This window comes from Tinamus guttatus, unplaced genomic scaffold (assembly GCF_059628265.1).
Source record: "Tinamus guttatus ecotype Peru unplaced genomic scaffold, ASM5962826v1 Tinamus_guttatus_pri_ptg000240l, whole genome shotgun sequence".
NCBI classification, from domain to species: Eukaryota; Metazoa; Chordata; class Aves; order Tinamiformes; family Tinamidae; genus Tinamus; species Tinamus guttatus.
The window spans coordinates 6,422,725-6,448,018 of NW_028288774.1; the positions used below are offsets into that span (position 1 = coordinate 6,422,725).

The window sequence follows — 25,294 nt, forward strand, 5'->3', positions numbered from 1 at the left end:
TCTGGCACCATGGCATAACGGTTGCACTAGTGCTTGTTTGGAAGGCTGTGGAAAACACACCTGTGGTTTCACCATTTACAAACAATGCAGTGATCCCAAACTATTAATAGGACCTGCTCTATATAGTTTCACACAGAAAAAAACATGATCCTATATACACACAATTCATCTAGTTATCAGTTAATAATATCCAATGCACCCCGTAACCATGCTTTGAAATTAACAGATGCTTAATCATATCAACAATCAAGTCTTACAAAAAAGGAAACCTCTGGGCTAATAGTAGATGGGATGGATTTTTTTGACATATATCTAAACTGTTAATTCTGAGTTTTGCTACATCCTGCTTCATGCTGCTGCTTCTTTAATTAAAAAAAATCTCAACAGGCAGAAAATTACCTGTTCCACAAGGAATGATGCATATGAAGAAGGGTGTGAAAGTCCAGCAGAACTACAAATCATGGGCTTAGAAGTCCAGCACCAATTACTGCAGAAGAGGCAGAATAAATTGCTCTTCCAATAGAAAAAGTTTTACCTTGCCATTTTCTCTACCAGTTTTTCTGACTGGAGTATTTTAGACTTCTGCACAGTTAATTACTTTCACTTTTTGTGACCTACTTCAAGAACTTTTATTAAAAAGTAAATGGACAGAAATCTGTAGAGAAATATTTGTCTGAAGAAGAGTGTGGGAATATTTAAATAATCAAGTAAAACAGATGAGAGTGAGTAGACACATCCCCTTCTTCTGGTATAAAAATTAGTCTCCTGTACAAAACTAGAATCAGTCTCATTGCCAGCAAAATCAGCCAGACACCTTTAAACAGCATTCATGAAGGGTATTTGCAGGGTTTCCTTTAGTCATTCCTAATGAGCTTTTGAACTCACTATATAAAGACCTCAGCCAAACTGGCTATTTATGAGACACAAATATGGCAAAGATGGTGTGCTGTAGCTGTTGAGTCTTCCCATTTTTTCCTGAGCTAGCAGGAAAAGAGCAAAAAATATAGACTATGCTTTCTGCACAAGAGCATATAATTCTCAGCATCAAAGAAATTTCCCTCTTTTTTTTCCCCTAGGAGCATCCTCCTCCTGCCTTCTTCTCAGTTTATGTAGCAAAGCAGCAGCCTTTCTTCTTCTCTCCCTCCTTCCTCCAGCTCCTTTTCCCATCAGGTTACACCAGTTTCTCTTGCACATCCATTTCTACTTTCTTTCTTCTTCCTGACTGTTTTCATTTCAACTCTTGAGAGAAACTTTCTTTGTGGGTTCAGAAGACCAGTTTAATACATATGTAGAAAGAGTCTCTGGAAGCTAATTGGTTAGCTTTCCTTTCCCTGCCTTCCCACACACACACAAATCAGCTTTGGAGGTCTGTCTACATTTCAAGAAAAGTACACAGGCAGATTCATGTTCCTGCTCAGATCTTAAATGTATTTTCTGGAAATTCTTACAGTCATTTCTTAAGGTAAATATAGCCCAATCCTAAATTTGCACCGCTTTCCTCAATCCTGTGCTCCATCATTAGAGGTCCAGGAAGTTCTGCTTCCACACACTAAAGTCCAGATCCAAAAAGGATCAAATCCCAGAATGTTGTGATCCCATCAGCCTGGTCCAGAAATGTTACCATAACTATGGGTTTAAGTTAACAATGGCAGATTTCATTGTGGTTTCATGTTTCTTTCACTTCCTTTCAGTGATCACCTTTCCATGTCTCTAATTCCCAAAAGTATCTCTATTAACTCTGAATTAGTGTTGCATCATAAAAAAACAGGTATGAATGCAGGAAAACAGACAAGTTCTTCCATAATACTCCACATGCAAATTCCAAGAAAAAAAATTATCCATGAAGGACTTCTAGGACCACTTCCATAAACGAGTCACACAAAGAACTACCATATAGATGTGAGCAATTAAGATGCAGACTACAGTTTAGAATGTTTTAGAATAAATGGAGAGGTAGAAGGCAGTTTGCCCACCTCATGTGCATACGTGGTATCCAAAGCCAGCTAGTACTTATGATGGAATATGAGTTTGCCTGGTTTTGTTTATGCTGCTTCTCCAATATTTGGGGACTCACACAAGGCTGAGGGTTCAAGTGTGGCCTTAGTACATGATGAGTGGGAAGAAATATTCTAGAGATAAAAATCTATGATTTTTTCTGCTTATTTATGCACAAGGAAAAAGAGTCTGACAACCGTATCTCTTTCAGACACTGCATCCTCAGTAACAATCAGTGTTATTTCCAATGCAACAATTTTGAAGGATGCTTATCATGACAGATATCATCAGAATCCCTAATGTACTCTTTTAAAAATACTTCTGCTGCTAATATCGGAATAGTATGTGCTGATAGTTAAATCCCTAGAAACAAGGACTGAATTCACTCACTGAAGAAAGAGCTGTATTTATTTAGCAGTAACACACAATCACGTCAGCGAGACCTAGGCACTACTGGCTTAGAGAACAGTTGTCAGTCCTGGCTACAGCACAGTGTAACCACTGAAGGGTAATCTTACTGGAGGGATGCAAACTAGATTAGGCTATGACCATCTTTCAAGATTTACAAGCCAACTTTTATTGTATTTGAATTTTCTCAATTTGAATGCAAATTCCAATGTTGTATTACATTAAATATCATGAAACCATGTTTTCTTTTTAAAATAACTATTTTTAAAAGTTATCTATACCTTTCTCACCGGGTGGATAGCTGATTGTTGCAATGTGCTCTCAGAGGAATGGCTGTTGACACTGGATCCTTCATCCAATGCCTGTGACGGGGAGGGATTATCACTTCTATCAAGGGGAATTACAGGCTTCTGGGCATCTAGTTCAGCAGAACCCTCACAGATCTACAAATAAAGATCAAAAAATAATGGTTTTAGAAAAAACACTTTCCGAGTGGTCTCAGAAAGTAAAATGGTAGCAAAATCAAATCAGCTCACAGCATATATAACATGACAACAATGAAAAGACTTTGAAGCAGAAGTACTCCAGTTAGAGAGGACAAACTGCCAAAACTGCATGACACCTCTTTGTTCTCTTAAGATCTCCAAATGTTCCTGTTTACTTATAGCACCTAACAAATGAAATGAAGAACAGTTCTGCCACTAGAACACTGGACTGGGAATCAAAAGATGTGGCTTATTTCTTCTTTGCTCTAAAACTAAAGTTATTTGATTTGTCTGTCCTTTAATTACCTATCCACAAAAGAGGAATGATAATGCTTTTATTCTCCCACTTTCCTTTTGCCTGGTCTATTTAGACAGTCAGATTTTTGGTATATCTATTGCTTATCCATCCCTGTACAGAAAATAATGGCCTCAGCTCCATTAGGCCTGAAGCCCCTGCTGAAATACAAACATAGATGAGAAGAGAATAAGTCTAACCAAATATATAAAAGTCACAAAGACACCTTCCCTTTTGGGGATTACACCGAGTAAATGCAATGGAAAATGACTACTTAAGAACTTACTTGTGCTTCATCTTGGATTTGCTGCTGAACTGGGGCTGGCTGCCTCACTATATAGTTTATCTGACCAACTATGGTCTGTTGAACATGCTGAGGTGGTTTGGCTTGGTTCAGCTGCAAGTTGGGTTGTCCTTGGGCTTGGAGAAGACGCTCCAGATCCTTTTTCATCTCCTCCAGTTCAAACTGGTGGTGCATTATGTCCAGACTCTGTTGGATGACCTGTTTGTGGGTGCTTTCATTCTGCCCTGAGGCTGGTGGTGCTGGTGGCTGCTGCAGGTGGTTAGGCTTTATCTTCTCGTGATGGCCAAGTTGCACTTGTACAGTTGGAGTCTGCATAGGAGCCTGTGTGCACAATGGCTGCTGATGGCTTGTGTGAACTTGCTGAGCCTCAGGCAATGCAACAGCGTAACGAGGAGGCGCAGCCTGCTGCAGGTGCTGGGCTGCAGAATGCTTTCCGATTCTCCCAGGCATGCTCTCTGCCTCTGACAGAGGCTGCTGCTCCTGCCCGGGCTGTGCTAGTTTCAGAGGCTGTGAGGTGCAACGCTGCTCTTTGTCATGTTGCTGCGTACCGTACTGCAGGGGAAAATGCTGCTTATGAGGTTCAGGAGGTTGTCGAAAATTCTGCTGATGGTTCACGTTCTGTTGAGAAGGCTGAGCTTTGTTCGGTGGGGGTGCACTAAGGCAGTGTGAGCAACACACGGGTGTAGGACACTGAGCTGGACGTGGCAGCTGGTGGGGCTGGATGTTTGCAGGCTCTAGCTGTGATGCTGGTGAATGATGCCCATGATACAAAGGTGTCTGTAACCCTTGTGCATTTCCACAGAGGAGCACATCTGAATGAGAAATGTGTCCACCATCCATAGTGAAACCTCCTGTAAAACAACTATATAGATGAGTATCGTACTTGCACAGTCTGTCAAGGTGCCTTTTTTCAAATCACAGTTTTGTGCGTTTTGAACTCACACCAAATTCCTGCTGATGTCAGTGGAATCAAAATTAAAATACCAATGTTCTGATAAAGTACCCTTACATTACATTAATTGATGGACATGGCTTATGCTTCCACTTTCCACTAAGTATTAGCACATCTTACCATCCATAAGCTAAAGTACAAAAGACAGCTTTCAGGGTGAAACAGAGGAAAATAAAACAGAGTCTTACTTAAGACTGAATCATAGTCACAGAAGCTAGAAATAGAAATGACCAATTGAAAGATCTTGTCCATGATCCTTACCAAGATAATATTATTCCCTGTAATACTTTACTTAGTTTTTACTCCATCTAATTTTATATATCTTAAAATGGGAGGAGACCCAACATTTTAGACCACTGACCTGAACACTGAGTTGAACTTAGAGTAAAAACTCAGTACAGTTGGAAAAATTATAACTCATGAGAAACAAACCCGATATATACACATGCATTATATAAATAAGAGAGTCAATATGGCTAGTGGCTAGTCATCTTTGTGGCCATTAATTTTAAGCGTCTCAAGCATTGCTCAGATGTCTTGGCTGTTCAGATAGTAGAGGATGTGTGCAGGGAGGAGATGGCAGAGCCTAGCTCTCCCTGAGAAAGGCAGAGGAAATATCACAAGGCTCACTTGTTATCACAAGTTCTTATACAACATCTCATTCACTTAAGAATGCATTAGGGCAGGGAAATAGTGCTTATAAACCATATGTTTTGCACCACCTAAGTCTTGGACAGCATGACCACTAAACTGGTAGTTGTGCCATGTTCTAAATATTTATATGGTACATTTGTATGTAGTGTTTATAGAATAATATTTATATATAGTGATGTCTTAATAGTCAAGCTGACATAACTGGGAAAACAGAATTTTTTTTTGTCACAGTAGCTTTTCTTCAGGTCTGTAAGTAGAGGAACTAAGCTAGAAGTCAAAACACAGAAGGAAAGCAGTTTAGGGAAGGTACTGTACTTTCTACATCTGTCTCATCTAATTTTGGATACCTGCCTAATAAATAGGAAGATACTATTTTTCTTACCTAAATTGGACAGCTGCTTAGTCCAGAAGGAGGGATCCCAAGTAAATCTGATCTTCAGGGGAGGGTCAATGTCTGTGTTACAGTTCGTGTCTAACAAGCGCTGTATCTGAAATACAATCTGGTGACAAATCAAAAGATTATGATTTTATCCATTATTATAAGTGACCATAAAGAAATGTTACATTTGGGAAACATTAAATAATTTAAACAGCTTCACTGCACAATTTCGCCTTGCTGAGAAAACAAGTATTGCTCTTACCAGCTCTTTACTGAAGAGAAATGGGATGCTGTTTTTACTGCACACTGCCCAGCTGATGAAGTTCTGCACATGTTCAACCTGTCTGCTTAAAACCACAATGCCTTGCAGCTGTTGTTCCAATTTGTGCTTCCTTTCATTGGTGATTCTCTATTAATAACATGAAACACTAGTTCATCATTCAGGCACAGATAAGGTGCATGATCATTGGCATTATATTACACGTTCTTCATGCTATCACTGCTATGTAGAAAGTCTACCAATCAAAAAGAGAAAGCAAACACTATTCAATTGGTATGTCCAAATTCAAAAAAAAAAAAAAAAGAACATGAAAATAAGAAGCTAGTTTGTTTTGGGAGTACTCAAAAATGTGCACGCATATTCTCTGTAAATGCATTAGAAAATGAGTAACTCATAATATCCATTCATTTTGTCACTTCATCATAAATCCTTGTCAAGCACTGATCTGTCCTACAACCACAGAAAAAGATGTGTTTGAAACATAAGCAAAGGGACACTAACATTCACAATCTGTATACTTTCCATTTGCATTGGGATTTAATTTTCATTTAGTTTAATTTCCCAAGATGCAAAAGAAACTAGAGTTACTTACTTCAAGTTGTTCAAGAAGGATGTTTGTTCGCTTACTGATTTCATTCATCAAAACCATCTTGGCCATTTTGATCTGATTCTCAACTTTTTTGTATAAGTGTTTTACTTCAAGCAGCCTATGAGGAAGATGAGCCAACTTATAAGGTCATTCAGTGCTTGATTGTTATTGTAACAAGAACTGATCTAAGTATTAGCAAGGAAAAATCAATGAAAGTTGTATCCTTTCCTCTATATTTTTCCACACTTCTCTTCAAACATCTAAATTGACACTAACAAACATCATGCTATGAATAGTCTTTGTTTTCTTCAACAAGCACATGCGAAAGCCACATCCAAAACACTCACGTAACTCAGTTACTCAGTTAACAACAAAGAGGTGAAATAAAAATTAATTTCTACTTAATGATTTCATTTTATGCTAAAATATAAATAGATTTATACTATTTTAAGCACTTCAAAGAGTATCTCTTCCACATTAATAAAACTGACAAGTAAGACACTAGTAGTTAAAATCTAGCTCATATAATATTTTAATTTTTATATCAGCCTTGACTAAAATTCTAGCTTTATTTTAATTTTTATACCAGTCTTGACTAAAACTCTAGCTTGTTTTGGCAAAAAGCTATTTTAAAGGTATATTTATTTCTCATCATTTTAAATTTTAGTTCAGAAAGATTAAACCCTGAGGTCAGCTGTCACATGCCTCATATGGACTACCAAATGCTTTAGTACAACATCATAATATGCAAGTACCATTTAAAGATAAATTTGGTATCTTTCATCTTCCTATTACTTCCTACTCACCAAGAAAAAACAGAGCATCTGCAACTAATGGTGGTAACCTACATTTAGTGAAAATAATGTATTTAATCACCACCCACTTCCATGAAATTAATGCATAACAATTACCTGTCTTCAATCTGCTTAGCTGAAATCTGAATCCCATTCTTTTTCTCCTCCACTTTAGCTATGACATTCTCCAGGATAACTCTCTGATTTCGCAGAGCTTCATCAAGGTGTCTGAATCTGAGAAAGGAAGGGAAATTCTCATACCATGTTCCATTTTGTTGATAAATGACTATTAGGAAGTCAAAGAACATTTGTGTTCTTCTTTGATATGCTCACATAAAGCACTCTGCATTTCCTGATGTTACAGGCTAGAGAGGAATTCCTGAATATAGCATGGCTACTGCAACAGTGAGCCTCTAAGCAAAACTGTTCACTGCTAGATTTTGCTTGCTGCTCCATGTTTCCCTTGGGTAACAAGCAGCCAGAGAGATTCACTAAGGACTCATCAGGATTCACAGATCAGAGGGTCCATTTTGCTTTATTTGTAAAGCCTGAATCCCACAATGAGCCAAGAGGGAGCTGTCCTAACCACTTGGACAGAGTGGTTATGCAAACAAGAGCCCTAGCTCTTCTTTTCTCCATGCAGTGGTTGAAGTATAAAGGCATAGACCTATTTAAGAAAAAGGCTGCTCCAGGCATCCGGTAAATTGCCAGAAAAACTAGGCTGAACTTTTAGGACTTGTGTTTAAAAACATCCTTCGCCAGCCTGAAAAATATCTCATTTACATTATTGAAGGTTGGTAAGATCAATGGGACACTAACCTCTGTAATTATGCACTGAATTCTCAGATAGGGCCATCCTTTACTTTTTTTTTTTTTTTCTCCTGCTACCCAACAACCATGCCTGTAGTGCATGTACTGTAGGAGCTGGCTCCTGTAACTCTGGCGATCCAATTCAGCTGTCACATTTCTCCTGCCTTCTTTCTAATGCAACTCCTATAGATCAATTTTGGCTTTCTATGTGGGAAAGCAGAATCCCTATGCTTAAAGCAGAAGAAGCATTTTCAAGCCAGTTACTGTCAGATGGACAGTTCAGGAGAGCAGTTGCCGTATAGTCTGTCTACTATCACCAGCTTCTTTCCTACTAAAGTTGTGCCCTGCGACTCCTATCCCAAACTTTACCATCCCTCACAGAAACAGGCTCATGTCACAAGGAATCACCCTGTCACTGACTACATACAATTTCTTACATGGCTCATACCCTTCTGCAGGCAAACAACAAGCTTGTTGTTTGCAACGAGCAAGAATTACTGACACGGGTTGGTAATTCTCACCTTGTATATTCTGGGTGTCTTTGATTAAGGTAAACACTAGGATTTCAACTGCTGAGAGCGGTGTATGATCCTATGAGGTTAGTAACCCATATGCCACACATCTTGGGCATAAGATAACTGAACTCAATTTGCTGTGGCCTGAAAGTTTGGACTAGCCTAAGTCTTCATCTTACATAAAATGCAGATAAAGACTCTTAAGTTTACATATATTTTTTTTATATATATAGTATTATGAAACAGACACTGAGCAATTAGTTCTTGATACCTGTGTTCCTTATGCTCTGTCAGAAGGCAGCTGTGACACATAAGGGTATCACAGGTCTCACAGAACAGCTTGAGCAGCTCTTGAGTATGCATTGGACAAAATAAGCAAAGACCACTTGCTTCATCTTCCGTTGCTGAAAAATACAAAACAATGGTGTCACTTTTTTTTGGGTAGCCCATGCCAATCACTTTTTTGTATCCACATGCATCAATCAACTTCATGCTAAAATTTTCACTGATTGCCCTGCAAGTATGCACTTCTGCCTTAATAACTGCAGCAGACAACGCAAAATAATGTATAAGGAGGCAGTCATATGTCAAAGATTATCTCTTCTTCCCCTATCAGATCAGGTATGAAATCTTGAAAGAAAAAACAGAATAAAAACTCCAAAATATTCATCTTAATCTTTCTGAGTCCGAAAAGCCTCCCTTGGTCTTATGTGCCCACTTCCCAGACTCTGCAGAGCATATGTTGCAAAAACTAAGGATTGAATTATCCATGAGATGTGTATTGGAAAAATATTTAAACAGCTCCTAAAGGACACGCGCTCTTTAAGGGCTAAGTATAATGCAGCTCATTTACACTCTTACGTAATGACTTTTTGTTTATCTCTCCATGAAGCGTTCTTTAGCCTTTGGGTGACTGTAATCATTCCAAAGAAATCAGTACTTTTTTCTGTGTCAGATTTAAGAGACAAGCACATTTCAAATGCAAACTGAGAAGGATAAAAATCAATGTTATTTAATTAGAATATAGACTCACAATCTCTGCCTTTAGTACAATAACTACTGCCCTGGTATAATGACATATCAGGGTGAACTGCTACGCTAAACCACATAGGTAGGTAGGTATTCGAGACCTAATTCATGCTCAGCTCAGAGTTAGGTATTTCAGTTTTGAAATTACTTGAATTCGTACGAATCAGCAGCTAACCGAACACATGAACCTGATTTTTCTAAGAGCAGATATCTTGACCACAATTATCTATGAAGACCACATGAGGAGAAAGTTCAGTAGCCCAAATTCTGAATAAGCATCACCTGAGTCACCGTTTCCTGCACTCTGCATTTTCTTACCTCAGGTGGATCTTTAGAATATTAAATAGGAAGTCTTGAATCTCTATTATTCAAACCAGTAAATGACAACTGAGAAAGAGTAATCTCATCTGGCTAATACAGTCCTCCCTTAACTTACATAATTTGCAATGCCTTGCACTTCAATTTTATAGGTTCATATTCAACCTTGAGAGACCACAAGTAAATAGCGTTAGAGCGAAGAAAAATCAATTCAGTGGGCGAACTGGCTTATAAGTAGTTGGTATATAAATATCAGCCCAAAACAATAGTCCTTATCATGTCATCAAGTGTAAAATAAAAACAATTAGGGTATTTTGGAGCAGGGGTAGAGTTTCCAATTATATTTTTTCCAGAAAAGACCTAGAAAATATAAATCTATCATATGTGCTTTATTATTCTTAGAGACTACTTTTCTTGTTTTCACTCTATTTGGCAACTGGGTATCATGTCTCATGTGAAGTGGCTCAGACTGTGTGTCATAGGAACACTCAGCCCAAGATGCTCCATTTTCCACTGAAAAACTTACTAGAAAAATAGATAAAAGGTATAAAATATAAAACATATAAAATGTATAAACATAAAATTCATCTTTGGTACCTGAACAGCCCTTCATGGATGAAGATAAGAACTGGTCTCCAGTTTCCTTGCTGTGTCTGTGTTCTTCTGTACATGAACTGCACAGCCACTTATTGCAGCTTGTACAGAGACTGTGAGCAGGTCTCTTCTCTTTACACATGGAGCAACTCTGAGAACAAAAAGTGCAATTGAATACAAGAATAATGAAGTACTGCTCCCTTACACCGTGGTCAGATGATAAAGTTGAGATTTTTTTTTCCCTCAAACCAGTAAGATCCAAGTGATTAAGAGTACTACTATTGTTATTAAAGGGATCAACATAAAGATTTGGAGCTTTTAAATTAAATTGCATGTCTTTCTATGGTCTAGTGCAATTAAGTACACTTATGACACAATGCAGGAACTACTAAGTAAAATTCTAGGTTTTGCATTACACAAAAGATGAGAATAAATAATCACAATGACTTTTTCTGAACTGAAAAATCCATTAATTTTGTCTGATTTCAGTATAAGGAAGGTTGGTAACAGTTATTTCTGAAAGTGAGCATTGTGCCTGTAGTCCCTTGCTAATTGTGTTGCAATACTTACTGATGGCTTTAACACACCAAATTAACATATTGATTTCTTAAATAAAAATATTCTCTACCTCAAAGAATGTCTAGATTTCAAAATAAATACAGGAAATATTAATGATGAGTCAAAGATAGATTAAAAACTTGCTGATGGCTAACTAACATTTCTTCCCAAATGACAGTATTATCAAGCATTATATCTTACCTTGCTTCAGTGCTATTCACTCATTTTTGTCCATTAAAGGTTATCAATAACCTACAAAATTTTCAGTCTGGGGTCCTCATCTACTTTCATGTGTATGAATTTAAACTAGAGCAAATTCAGTAGAGCTACTCTAGCTCTTCATTGCTTACCTAGATTTTACAATATTGGCTGTAGGATCATATGAAGAATTCCATGATGCAGTGTAAGTATCAGAAAAATACAGCAAAACATGCCAAATGGCATGGCGATTTTGAAAGCAATACAGACACCCCCACATACTATTAATGAAAAACTTACTTCCTGTTCCCTTAAGAGAGCTGAACGAAGATGAGCTCGGTTTATATATTGATAACAAATGTGATGATAGACAGATATGGGAATATGAGAAGGACAGGAACATTTAATTAATAGCATCTCTACTAATTTAACTGTTCAGGAAATGCCTTCTCCTTTATTATATAAGCTATATTGTTTAGTACAGGCGAATCTGGTGATTCTCTCTGGGCTATCATTGACTTTTGTGTTAAGTTTTGAGTTTTTTAGGGGTGGAGAGGGGAGAGAGAGAAAGATTTACTGCTTTCAATAATAAAACAAATAAATAAAAATAATAAAATATTTTTTTAAAAGAGAAGCAATAAACTATTAGGAAGGTTCCCCAGTCCCTCTAGGGTACTGCTAGGCTTCAGGGAAAATTCTACTTCTGCTGAATTGCTCTTAGGACTCCTAAAGGATTACAGAGAAGGAGGGGAGGAAAAAAAAAAAAAAAAAAAAAAAAAACACTCCTTCTAAAAGAAGATTTGAAAAATAATCTGGTGCTTCTGAAGATATTAAATATGCTAATTTGATTTCTTTTCTACAGCAACTTTCATTGAAAGGTAAATGAAGTGAGTCACAGTAATTAAGAAATCCCAGTATAATAACTGCATTCTAAACACAGCAGCACTATCTCAAGAATTTTCTTCTCTCTGAACAGCACATGTGAAGAGGCCTCTTTCTGATTTACACAAAGCTATACTGTACTACAAGCACCTCACACATGAAGCCTTCAATATACTTTCCTTAAGTTAGTTATCAAAATGTCCCCGTGCACTCCATGGATTAGGTTATGCACTCTTTCCTTTTTAAAGCTGAAGAAAAACTGTGACGAGCAACTGTCTATTGTGACAGGGAAGCAGCACATCTCTCCTCTTTTTTTTGCAAGAAGATCACTGGGCGAGTCACTTAATCACAATTTAAAGCAGTCTCAGTCCTTTTCTGCAGGACAAAAACTGACCTCCAAAGTGCTGTTACTCCTACAGGAACGCAGATGAGTGGAAAGATGCATCTTCTGTCCTGCATTCTGGAAAAAAGTGTCCCCTTGTGCTCAAAGTCCCTGCATATTCAGTAGGGCTATCTGTCTTCCTTAGGAATCATAAGCACAAAAAAGTCCACTATCTTGTTCAGAAGGTGAAGCCCTAAATGCCTAGTTCTTTGATACTATTTCTTACCTTTGGATTAAATAGCCAGCAAATTACAGATTATTTTACATGTTACCAGCTGTTTAAACTCCATTATAAGCTATGCTATCACATTCTAAAATCTCTTAATCATGTGGATAATAGAACACTGAACCATAGGCAGAAAAGATGTACACACCTTCCTCTTTCTCCTGGGGTTAGCAATATCATGAGAGCAGACGTTCATTAATTAGATACTTCAAACAAGTGAAATCCCTCTTCCTCTCTACATACAACACCAATACAGGGTCAAGGGGGTAACCTTACGCCTTCCAATTCCCCTAAACTCCACCATGGAAAACCAAAATATGATGTGATCATTTTATTATTAAAACAGGTCACCAGAAAACAATAATATCCCACTGGATCAAACAGCTAATCTTGGTGTAAACATCTGACCAATAGCCCTTGTTTATGCTCGCTTCATGGTAAGAGTAGAAAGGAGATGTTGAGGAATCTGAGAGATTCAGCATCTTTCTAGTACATTGTTTGCTACACAGGTCCACTTCTCCCATCTGGTATTAATATTTAAAATGCTTTTGAGTATATGGAGTCAAACACTTTCTTCAGGCAAAGGAAAGTACTATGAAGGCAGCATGTCCATCTCTAGGGAAAGATACAAAGGAAATGTAAAGGAAAATGTAATAAAGTCATGTCGTTCAAGATGAAGTTTCTTCTGTTTATCCAACAGTGTTCATCTGGCAGTGTTTAACAACTCACAAAATACTCAGCTTAGTGTTTTTCACTTACCTTTGCCATAGCTGAATATCCAGTAGGAAAGTCCTTGAGAAAAGTATTTTCCACTACATCTCTTGCAAAGCAGGTCTGTTTGCACACAGGACAGGAAAGGATACCTAAATTAAAATAATGATAATAATAATAAATAAGTACAAGAAAGAGTACAGGCCAGCCATTTGAATCAGGAAATTATGTAAGCTACACTTCAGTTATTGCTAGTTTTTATACATCACACCAACATGCTTAGCTCCAGGAACTTAAGGCATTCTTCAAGCCAGAAACAACTAGCTAGATCTAGTAAAAGACACAGGGGGAGGGAAAAAAAAATCTAAATTCCTATGAATTCATCAGGTAACAAAACTGAGCTACATTTTAAACTAAATTTTCTTATTACAGCTCTTCTAGTATTTCTGCATACTAGCTATTGCTCTTATAGACAAACTTTACCAGAGCTACGCGCAGGAATAACACACATTGTCTGATACTAGTGTTACAGTAAAGCATACTATGCTTCAACTATGAAGCTGAAGAGGAGTATGAAGTTTCCAGCAGAGGCAAAAGTCACAACATGCTGAGATCTCTCTCTCACTTAACTATGAATTTCATATAATACCAAGTGTTCACATAGCCACAAGAAAGAGCAGGCCACTATCCACAGGTGGCTGCGTTACTCGGCTACAAGTCACCTCAGGGGAAAGGGATTGCAAGCAGTTGCAAAGCTTTGTTCACCTTCTGCAAATGTAACTTAAGAATTGCTGAAGCTTGGCTCTGGCAATGGGAGTTACACAGGGGCTTCATTTGATAGTATGCTGTGAGGGCAGAAAGCTTTAGAAATCTTCTCAGTTCATCCTTTCCCTTACATTCTTAGTACGATGAGTGCAGCCGGAAAACCTACAGTATCTAGAGCTTATCACCTACATATGAGAATGTCTTTACACTGGTCTCACAAACCTCCCCGCACTATCCCAAACTATGTTTCTGTGTGTCATGTAGATAAACTGTTAGCAGCTCATTTCTCTAGAGAAATATAAGAACAGTATTGGTACAGCACTGTAGTAGCTAAAATAAAATGTTATACAGACATTGTCCTCCTAACCCTTTTAAATGCTGCATACTACCAACACCAGTGAACCGTAGTGTCCAATTCTAGGATGAGAAACGGTTTTCAAGTCTCCATGCAAGCACCTTCGAAAGCATCAGAGTTATAACAATAACAGTAGGAGTAAAGAAATCAATACGTTTTGACTGATCAGCTAGCAAGCACTTCAGATATGTTCATTGGGTCCTGCTCTAACTCTTGCTGCAGTCACTGGGAATCCAGGTACCAGCTTTACAGGAAATTACCCCAAGTCCTTCAAGACCTTCAGTCAGTTTCTTACTCCTGTAACAGTAATGCCCAACACCACTAGTTCTAGACCTAGCTAACACAACAAGAAAACCTCCCAACTGAGGCCACACAGGAGGTCACAAATTGACCTAAGAAGAAGTTTGCAACAGATTACTCTGAAGGGTGAGCTGCATGACTCAACAGCTATTTCTTTACCTACATATTGTACTTCTGAACATACAGTTTTACAAAAAACACTTCTAGGAAGAACTTCTTACTGAGAAACAGTAACCAGTACTTTGCCATAGCAAAGGCAATTTCTGTGTCTCTATTGCATAAATAAGGTAAAATTGAAATCACATATTTTATTACATTCCAACACTACACAATTAATGCAAAACGTTAAATCATATTCTACCAATTGAATGCTATCTAATGGAGTGCTCAGGGCCTCAGATGTGTTCACATGAACTTTGAATTGTATTAATTTGTTACAAACCAATGAAACAAAATACATTTTAAAAAGAATGCATTTATGTAACAACAGGAAGTATTGTCTTTTTATTACTTTAAAAGAAGTCCTCAAAACTACAGGAAAACATATTGCATGCATGAATTTCAGCTATGCACAAAAGCCTCTCTGTATATACCGAGAAATAGAATAGCATTAAGAGGCCGAGAACAACAATGATTTAGAAATGGACGACATTATTAATTGCTGATTAATACCAGCAGCATTTAAAGGCAACCCCTAGATGTCATAGAGCATTTATTTCCCAGTTTTCAGATCCTAGCCATGCTATCAAATCCATGTTGTTCCAAAACTATGCACAAACTAATTTGCACGCACAAGCCAGAATACTGTTTTAAACTCATTACCACAGACAATCAAATGAAATGCAGCTTTGATTTAGTATACGTCATAACGTGCACAACCGAATTACAATTATTTCAATCCTAAAATGCCCTTGAGATGAACAAGACATCTCTAGTTCTTAGCTAAAAAACAAGCAAACAAAACACAAACTAAAACACGAAACAAAAAAAATGATAGGAATACCATGGTCATCTGCACCAAAAGCAGTTTCCTACTCATGCAATGATTAACCATTAAGCATTTTCCCACTTGTTCTAATATTGATTTTGAATTCATTAGATACAAGGAGACATATTTGAATTTTGCTGAAAGAGGGCTCCCCTCTGAGTACGGTAGATTTGGAGGTCATATTTCATCAGCTATTTGGGCTTCTTATGTGTTTCCTTTTCCTTTAAATAAAAACCCATGGTCCCTGGAATGCCCAACTTCTTTTCAGTATAAATTCCCCACAGAATCTAATGATATTTGGGCATAACAAACAGAACAGAACAGCTTATGAAGTAATTATGCTGAAATTAAGCAAACCTTAAATCTTGTAAATATGTGTTTACAAATAGCCACAAGCTGCAGCTACTTCAGCAATATAAAGCATGCTCACAGTGCTGCACCCGTGCTTAGAGCACGGATCGCCACTGAAGGACAGTTTCCTAGAAACCCCTTACCTCTGGATAAGCAGGCGCTGAGAGCTACACGCCTCGCAGGCGCTTGTGCTAGACAGCGGGCAGCTCTGGAGCAGAGGTGCACTCGCAGCGTGCTCCCTGGGATCGGGCTTTGCTGTGCTGCAGATGGAAGCAGCTTCTGCACAGTATCAGGGACGGCTCCCCCTTCTCCAGCAAGAAATGCTGACAAATCAGCAGGGCAGAAAGGTGCAGTGGGTCACAGCAAGCTGCATGTTTTTCTCTTGCCTTCCTTCTCGCCCTTGCCTCCCAAGATTCATTTAGACCTCTCTTAAGTTGTCCTGGTTGAATTATTCCCGAAGTGATTAAATAAAAATTCCATAGTAAGAATGAATAGCAGCATCCCACTTGCTTCCAACTAGGTCTTCTCTCAGTCCTCAGAGCAACCTGGAACAAGTGTGCAGAAGGCAAGAACAGAGCTTTTGTGGATTCAGGAAGCAGGCCTTAGAGACGTTTACTCCCACCATGTGCCTTGTAGACCATTCCCTGAGATGTTTCTAGCCTTTTCATCTCAACACCGACTTTAAACAACACTGTTAATTTGTTTTAAGAATCCATACTTTACAGACAGTTCATTTAAATATATCATCATTATAGCACTGTGGGTAAAGGGATGAGTAGTCAGAAGCCCTAGAGAATCACTGTTTGTACGTATGAGAATGATGCAATTGTTGGATCTAAATAGCAATCCAACATGGAATTACAGGATTCAAACAACAGAGTTAACATATTAAGAGATCAGGACCATGCTGATATCCATTATTGTTACCACGGTATCTAGAATTAAGAAAAAGAAGTGCTGTCAACATGTTCTATTTTTGTACTTTTTTTGCGGTAGGAAGGATGTAGTAATTTTTACATAAATCACTTTTAAGGAATTTATTGATTCCTGCTTATCAGTTGAAATCATTACTTATGACATTGTATTTCTTTGCTACAGAGATGATCATGACTTTAGAAAGGCTAGCAAGGATCCCAGTGTTGGATCTAAACCCTGTTTTAGTATGCCATGAAAAATAAGTCCCTTTCCATGTGATATGCAATATAAACTGCATCTAAGCTATGCTGAATATTGATATGTTGATTTATCAGCTAGAACTGAACCATTTGTGAAGACCACAATGTACTGAACAAACTCCCAGAAAGTTTCATCATGTGAAGAACATGCAGGAAGTCCTGCAGCTACATCCTTGTGATGCTCCACAACTCCCAAAACAGCCTCACAGGGCAGCTTACCAGACCCTCAACAGCATAAGAACCATCAGCAGTACAGACCAATAGGCATTATATATATATACACACAGGTATGTGTGTATATGTTTATACATACACACACACACACACCCCCCTGAGCCCTGAAAAGCTTTAGCCACAGATGCACACTTTGTGTTCACTTTGCTGAGCTAGTTTACAGCCCTTTTTCACAGGGCATGTGTTCATGCCCACACTTGCCCTCTCAGCAGCAATTGGAACCAAGCAGTAGGGAGGAGAAAATTCAAAGTCAATGGCCATTACAGTCGGACATGGCCACCCAGTCCTAAACACTCCAACCTCACATCTACATTACTGGAAATCAGCTTTCAAAAAAGCATATCCCATTCAAACCCCAATTCCCAACAGGTCCAATTTCTCACTTCCCACAACCCTTTTGCTTCTGTTAATTAAAGTTGCCATGCTGCACCGCACTCAGGGAATAGCAAGTGAACATCGAGGTAGTGATCCCCATACAGAGTGCCCCTCTAGAGAAACACAAATAAAGAGAGAGCTGAAATTCTTGAGTGTCCTTTGGTTTTACCCCATCTATATTGCAGCAATTTAATTTATAAGTGACAGGGCTGTGGACAATTTGCAGCAATCATCTCAAAGAACAAGCTGCATCCTCTGCACCGTGCATAGAAATGGAATACAAAGCCCTCTTGAATATCAAAAGTCTCAACTTGCAGTTTTGTTTCAAGGTCTTACAGTCTAGTCAGGTTTAAACAGAGAGAGTGCTCAAATTATTGGTCTGTGAAATAAATCAATGCAGATAATTAACTTATTATTACCCTGAGAATTGATTAGCATAAGGAAACAAACAGTGGGGCTATCATACACACCACATTTATATTTGCCATCCACATGCTGCACTTATTCCTCCACTCTTTTTCCTTCAACAACCATCAGAATAATTATTCTCAGAGAGCATTAGATAGAGCTCAAGCTGCAGGCATAATTCTCACTTCCTTGGAGACCCAATTATAGGTTACAGAAGACAATCAAATAGTTCTGAAGACAACCTCCCACTCTACATCATCATATATATTTAACCAAAACCAATTGTTTCACTTGACTTTTGAATATGGCAGGTAAACAGAGTAACTTTAAATCCATTTTATGATGACTAAATATATACATTGTAGATAAGCTGGTTCCCTGCTTGGAGTAAGTTTTCTACTTCCCGTTTTGCAAATAAGGCACATATTTGGTGTTAAGTGAATCTAATTAAAGCTAAGTGGTATTTCCCCTTCAGAATTAATAGACACGATACATTGCATCACTTGCCTTATGTGATTGCATCAAAGCATGGCTGAGGCCTGCAGATGCAGCATCTATAACACACAAAAGACTCACAGAATGCTTAAGGTTGGAAGGGACCTCTAGAGGTCATCTAGTCCAACCCCCCTGCACACGCAGGGACACCTAGAGCACGTGGCACAGGACTGCGTCCAAGCGGGTTTTGAAGATCTCCAGAGAAGGAGACTCCACAACCTCTCTGGGCAGCCTGTTCCAGTGCTCTGTCACCCTCACTGTTAAGAAATTTTTCCTTAAGTTCCCGTGGAACTTTTGATGCTTCAGTTTGTGGCCGTTTCCTCTAGTTCTGTCAGTGGCCACCACTGAAAAGAGGCCAAAATGTACTTCACTAGAAACCTGGGATAAACTGTACTGTATTGGAAAACCAGGTAAGATCTGCAAATATTCACTGCCTCACAAACTAACAAAAGCTGGGTATTTTCTGCTGAGAATAATCAAATGCAGCAAGTGGACACATGTGAACAGTTGAAGTCACATTAAATCTTTATAATGATATATGGTTTCAATTAGTTTTATCTTTCTGGTTTGCATTTCTAATACGTAACCTTATTACATTTCTTGACATTTAAGTGGAGATCTCAGACTCTCTTGCATATAGAAAACTAACAGGACTCCCATGTGGAGAGAAAAAAAAGTCTAAAAAATACCCAACACTTGAGCTGAAACAGTCTTACAAAAACCATCAACCTTCGCTCCTCTTAACTCAGCTGTTTGCTAAATTATAACATTGGTGATATTTACTATACTTAATTAAAATTTTATTTAGAAAATTCATAAAAGACAAGGAATGTATATTTGTTGCAGGCAAAATTTTATGTTTCCTCAGCTGAAGTGCCTTGGCATTGTTTGCATTTACAGTTTATTACTACCATAAATATATAATCATACTAAAAGATAATCCTGAAAATTCAGTTGACATAGTAGTAGCCAGAACTCACCAAACAGTGACAATAAGAGAAGCAACACTTAGCATCTCGCCATGAGATGATTTCACAGATTTTATCCTGACTGACCGATGCCGGCTGCACTTTCAGCCACTGATTAAAATAGGAGAGACAGATGTGTTGCCTTTGCCACTTTTGTTGCTCATATATTAACTGAGTATTTGCACCTGGTGTCTCACTTCATTTACTGAGTCATTACTGTTCATTACTTTTACTGTTATTTCTCCAATGTTGCTCTACCCCATAAGAGATCCCAATCTATAAAAGAATAAAGAAAGAACTGAACAAATGTCAGCAATACAGAGAGAAGCAAATCTTTGTTCCAGTTTACTATAGACAAATATTGCTGATCCATGCTCAGGAGCTTGAAGGAACATCTAATATTTTAAGACTGTAACAATTCACAAGAGCATCTAGCTGCCCTTCGCCAAGGGATATAGATTCACTTTCCACCTAACAGAGACAAGAGGGAGAGGGTAATGGTTTAGGGGCCAAATGAGAATACATGAGAGGCAATGTAATGAGCGTTTTGAACCAGAATTTATTATGAAATACCTCCCTCGGACTTTAATGATTGAATATTTAAAAATCTAAGGAGGCATTTACTTGAAATGGCTACATTTGTTTTCCTCTTCGTCTCCTTCTAACTCCCTATGTATGAATAGGGATTACACGTGCTCTCACATTTATCCCATTTTCCTTCTCCTGTATCCTACTAGCCTTTCCATAGCCTCTCCTAGAACTGATTCTATTTGTTCTCAAACCTGATACCTGGCTTATGTTATCTAGCCAATTCAGATTATCACCTCAAGGGAGGTATATTAACTTCCTACATGTTTCTAAAATCTGGCAAGGAAGAAATAATTATGTCTCTTATTCATGTCAACTTCAAGTATTCTTCATGCCCTCAGCCTTCTTGTAAATCAGTAATGAATCTGAATGCTTCCCCAAGACAGGCTTATTTTGTTAAAAATGAAGTAAAATGCTTGTATTTTTGTGATTCAAGTCCTGTCTTGTTCCAAAAAATTATATGTTTTCTCCTAACAACATTAGTAAAAACTTTACAAGTTCAATATTTCCAAAGCCACAGTCATAAAATGCTTCTCTGTATCACTGGCTTTAGTCAGCTTCTGAAAGTGAGTAACAATTCACTCTAGTCTTGAGAGTTCAGATAAAGCAAAAACAAATTTGCAATGAGATATAATGAAAATGCAAGAGAGTTTCAATGCCCTACAATATTATATTAATTATTGAGCCCTCTGTTAGGAGCAAAGAAATGGAAGTTTTTATGCCAGCATTTGCTGTAGTCTTGGTGGGAGATGGCAGACTGGGGCATGGGAAAGGGAATGATAAGTAAAGCAATCTCTGTCACCACAACCAGTATCTTAGAAAATTGCAACATATCCAAAAGACTGGATAAAGATGTAGCTTAGCAACTACCTTGCTGCATTTATTCATAAAGCAAAGCAAATATTCATAAGGCTACACTTGTTTAAACTAGTCATCGAATCAAGCCCATTCTGGAAAATGTGCTTTAAAGGTGTATGCTTTAAAAAACAAACAAACAAACAAACAAACAAACTCAGTTATAATATTGCATTGCAAAGAGCATAAGCAAAAAGAAGAGATCCTTAAATATTACCTTCATATATAACTTCATACTCAGTGGGAATATAGCTATATCCTTGAATCAAGTCCGGAAGACAGTCCTTACAGAACGAATGAAGACAGGGCAGCATTCTGGGGCTTCTCCTTCGGAGGTCCCATCTGCACACCAAACAACTCCTCAGTAGATCCAAGGTCTCCATTTCTCATCTGAAGTTTGACATCAAGAATATGAAGAGTCACAAAATGGCTCATGACAGCCCCTTCATTTAACAATACACTTGATCACTCAAGTGCAAATCACAAAGTAAATGCAGGATGCACATCCTCAGAAATAACATTTATTTAGTCCTTTTAGAGAAAGAGGAAACTCCTTGCAATAGAACAAAATCACATACTCGCTTGAAAAAAAACAACATCTTTGCAGGTTTTTGCCCAGGAGACCGTGGTTTAAGGTTTATAAACCATGATCACACTATCTCTACAGTACTTGCAACTTTTGTAAGAACTCAAATAATCTGCTCTACAGATCTATTTACAAAGTTGTTACCAGGCTGAATTGTCACATGATGCTCACTTCCTGCTAAAAGAGTGAAAAACTGTGCAGTAAAAGCAATGATATTCCCCTACTACTTTTATAATCTCATCTCAATCATTTTCAGTTTTCAGGTAAACCAACTGGCAGAAATTGGCAGAATCCAGTGAAAATGGTTAATAACCAGATTTTTTTTTATGATGAAACAAAACTATGAATGTCTCAGTCACAAATATTTTTTTTTTTTTTAAGTGTTGTGGGTTTTTTATTGGACCAATTGCTGCAGTTTATACTGAATTTTATAGCTAAGACCCACTTCTAGGAACAAATGAAAATTGACAGACATCCACCAACTTTACTGAAATGACATATTAGACAAATTCAAACCTGTACCCCTAAAGCTCATGGTTGATTGCAATTTCAAAATTAGAGATCGCTTTAAAAATAAGCTGCAATAACAGTGCCTGAGATGTAACTATTAAACATTATAACAGTACTTTTTGTACGAGCTCACTTTTTACAGTGCGTCTTCTTGATCAACCATCTTCCAGAGACAGATGTTCTTAGGGCAGATCTCATCCTGCTTTGCCTCCTTTGTTTCTTGCAACTACAGTTAAGATGACAAATTAGCACCTACAAAAATATACAATTTGTGCAATAGGAAATTGAGGTCTTTGAGAAACCACATCCCAGCACCAAAGCATCAACACACAATGATTTTGTGCAAACACCAAGGCTAATATTGTGAAATGCTGTATCACCATAAATGCCAAACCAATGGTTGAAGGTGCCAAAATAGGTTACTGTACATTTCAGTTTATGCTTCTGACATAACTTTAGAAACTATAGACAAGTTTTCAGGGAGAGCAGAGGATAAGTTTTCTCAGCCAAAGTTTTCTGCTGAGCCAGAAGTGTAAATGCACCTACATTAGCTGTGACTTGGCTATGCTGATTGGAAACAAGTTCAGCAGCAGAGATTACAAGGAATATACACTCAGCTGCATTTGAAGATGTGAAATGAGGATCATGAGAAAGGAAAGAGATAAAGCTGGAGGCAGCTGACAGGCAGAGGCACACATAGCACAGAGAGAAGTATCAGGCAGTTGGTGGTTATTGGCCTGAATCACAGAATAGTTAAGGTTGGAAGGGACCTCTAGAGATCATCTGGTCCAACCCTCCTGCTCAAGCAGGGACACCTAGCGCACATGGCACAGGACTGCATCCAGGCGGGTTTTGAAAATCTCCAGAGAAGGAGACTCCACAACCTCTCTGGGCAGCCTGTTCCAGGGCTCTGTCACGCCCCCCACAGGAAAAAATTTCTTCCTCATCAGGAGGTGGAACTTCCTGTGTTTCAACTTAACACTCATTACCCCTCGTCCTGTCACTGGCCACCACGGAGAAGAGCCTGGCGCCATCCTCCCTACAGTACCCCTCCTCAGGGACTTGTACATGTTGATCAGATCCCCTCTCAGTCTTCTCTTCTCCAGGCTACACAGGCCCAGCTCGCTTAGTCTTTCCTCATACAATAGATATCCAGCCCCTTAATCATATTCGTGGCTCTACGCTGGACCCTCTCTAGACACTCAATGTCCTTGTTGTGCTGGGGAGCCCAGAACTGAACACAATACTCCAGATGCGGCCTCACCAGAGCTGAGCAGAGGGGCAGGATCCCCTCCCTCGACCTGCTGGCGCCTCCTGATGCAGGCCAGGAACCCATTAGTTTTCCCGGCCACAAGGGCACATTGCTGCCTCATGGTTAACTTGTTGTCAACCAGGACTCCCAAATCAATCTCGGGAAGTGCTTCAGCGTGTCCCTTCAAGACACAGAGACCAATCACGGCCAATGTAAGGCATCAGCAGCCCCAACACTGACAAAAGAGAAGCATCTGGGCATTACAGGACTGGAGCTTCTAGTAAAGCATTAATTTATTTCATACAGGAGAATTAATAAAAATAATAGTTATAACTGTATTTCTGTATTTTAGGATTAAAATTGTTCAATTTCCTGCGTTTCTCCTCTTATTCAGATTTCAACAGGTGGTTTGTATTTTCTTCCTTCCATGAAGTTTGACTGTCACTACAGCAGGCATGCTGCAGCTTTTTAAAGTGCTACAACATTATTTCTACCAGCCTGGCCTGTAATTGCTTCATTAGCAGTATCTTAAATTGCCAAAAATGTTAGTTTACTTGAAATCACAAAACTAGTCCCATTTACCTAGATGTATCAGCTAAATAAGCAAAAGCAATATGCTTTACATGTAAAGTTAGCGGGTCTTCATTCATTTTAGTTTACTTGCTCCTGCTCTAATGTTACAGAACACCATAATACAAAAGTCCTTACTGGCATATCTCCTCCCAGGAGGAGAGAGAAAGTTGGTGTTGACAGTTATCAGGTTTTCTCACTAGCCCTCACAGGAATTTCTTGTTAGGGCACTATAAAACACAGAAACATCACTATCTGGAAGGCAGTGATACCTGCCTACTGAATTAGCAGTCTTAACGATTCACCTTATCAACCTCAAAAGCAGTTGTTTCAACACAAATCATATAAATGAGGGGTGGGGAGGAGGAATGTGACAAAGCAAAATCCCACGACATTTTTACCCCTCAGCAATCAAGATCAGGACCCTAGTGCAAAACACTGACCTCTTTTAAACAAAAGCATCAACGACCGGGTAAAGCGATTGAATAGTTGCAATCAGAGCTGCCAGTGAAGGCAATTCGCTTGGTTTTACGCAGCGCCCTCCCACATCGGAAATACTCCCTGCCGGCGCTTTGCCCGAGGGAGGCCCAACGCCAACGGCCGCAGGAGGCGCCCGCGCGCCCAACGGCCGCCCGCGGCGCCGCGCACGTCGCCGGAAGCGGCTCGCGCCGGTACCGTTGGCGGCGGTTGGCGCCGTTGGCGGCGGTTGGCGCCCTCCCCGCCGCCGCGCGTGCGCAGCGGGCGCCGGCGCGAGGCCCCAGCAGCCGCGGAGGGCGGCGGCAGCGTGCGCAGGCTCCCCCGTGCAGCACCGCGCTACCCGTGTGGCTGCCACCCACCTGAAGGAGCGAGTCGGGACAAACGCCCCGGTGTGCGTTGAGCTCGCTTGTCAGGGACGCTTCATCAGTACAGCACAACATGCACCTTGTTCAGATGAGCTCACCTTCACAACTTACAGTGGCATCAGTATTATCAACCAGCAAAGATGAACTATTTTAATTACAGGAATGCATGTCAGCCCAAAACCTAATTACTGGCAAGGGCTAAGTTAAGAGATTGAAGGGGTTGCACTTTATTAGCCAAGATTGCTTCACCCATACCAAAAGGTAACTTGCAGCTATTGCCAATACTTCAAAACTTTTAGGCAGTCATAAGGGCTTCAGA

The 25,294-nt window shown here is 39.0% G+C and overlaps 1 protein-coding gene across 1 annotated transcript in view; it reads right to left on the reverse strand.

The window, feature by feature from the left end:
* The window catches only part of TRIM66 (tripartite motif containing 66), a 38,604-nt gene extending 16,985 nt beyond the window's left edge, over nt 1–21,619 (reverse strand). The window contains exons 1-10 of the mRNA XM_010225814.2: nt 21,433–21,619; nt 13,407–13,510; nt 10,405–10,552; nt 8,732–8,864; nt 7,253–7,369; nt 6,345–6,459; nt 5,735–5,881; nt 5,476–5,593; nt 3,470–4,338; nt 2,685–2,846 (exon numbers count right to left, since the gene is read on the reverse strand). Of these exons, the coding sequence (XP_010224116.2) occupies nt 2,685–2,846; nt 3,470–4,338; nt 5,476–5,593; nt 5,735–5,881; nt 6,345–6,459; nt 7,253–7,369; nt 8,732–8,864; nt 10,405–10,552; nt 13,407–13,510; nt 21,433–21,598 (2,079 nt within the window). The 5' untranslated portion in view covers nt 21,599–21,619. The remainder of the gene's footprint in view (nt 1–2,684; nt 2,847–3,469; nt 4,339–5,475; nt 5,594–5,734; nt 5,882–6,344; nt 6,460–7,252; nt 7,370–8,731; nt 8,865–10,404; nt 10,553–13,406; nt 13,511–21,432) is intronic.
* Nucleotides 21,620–25,294: the final 3,675 nt, after the last annotated feature.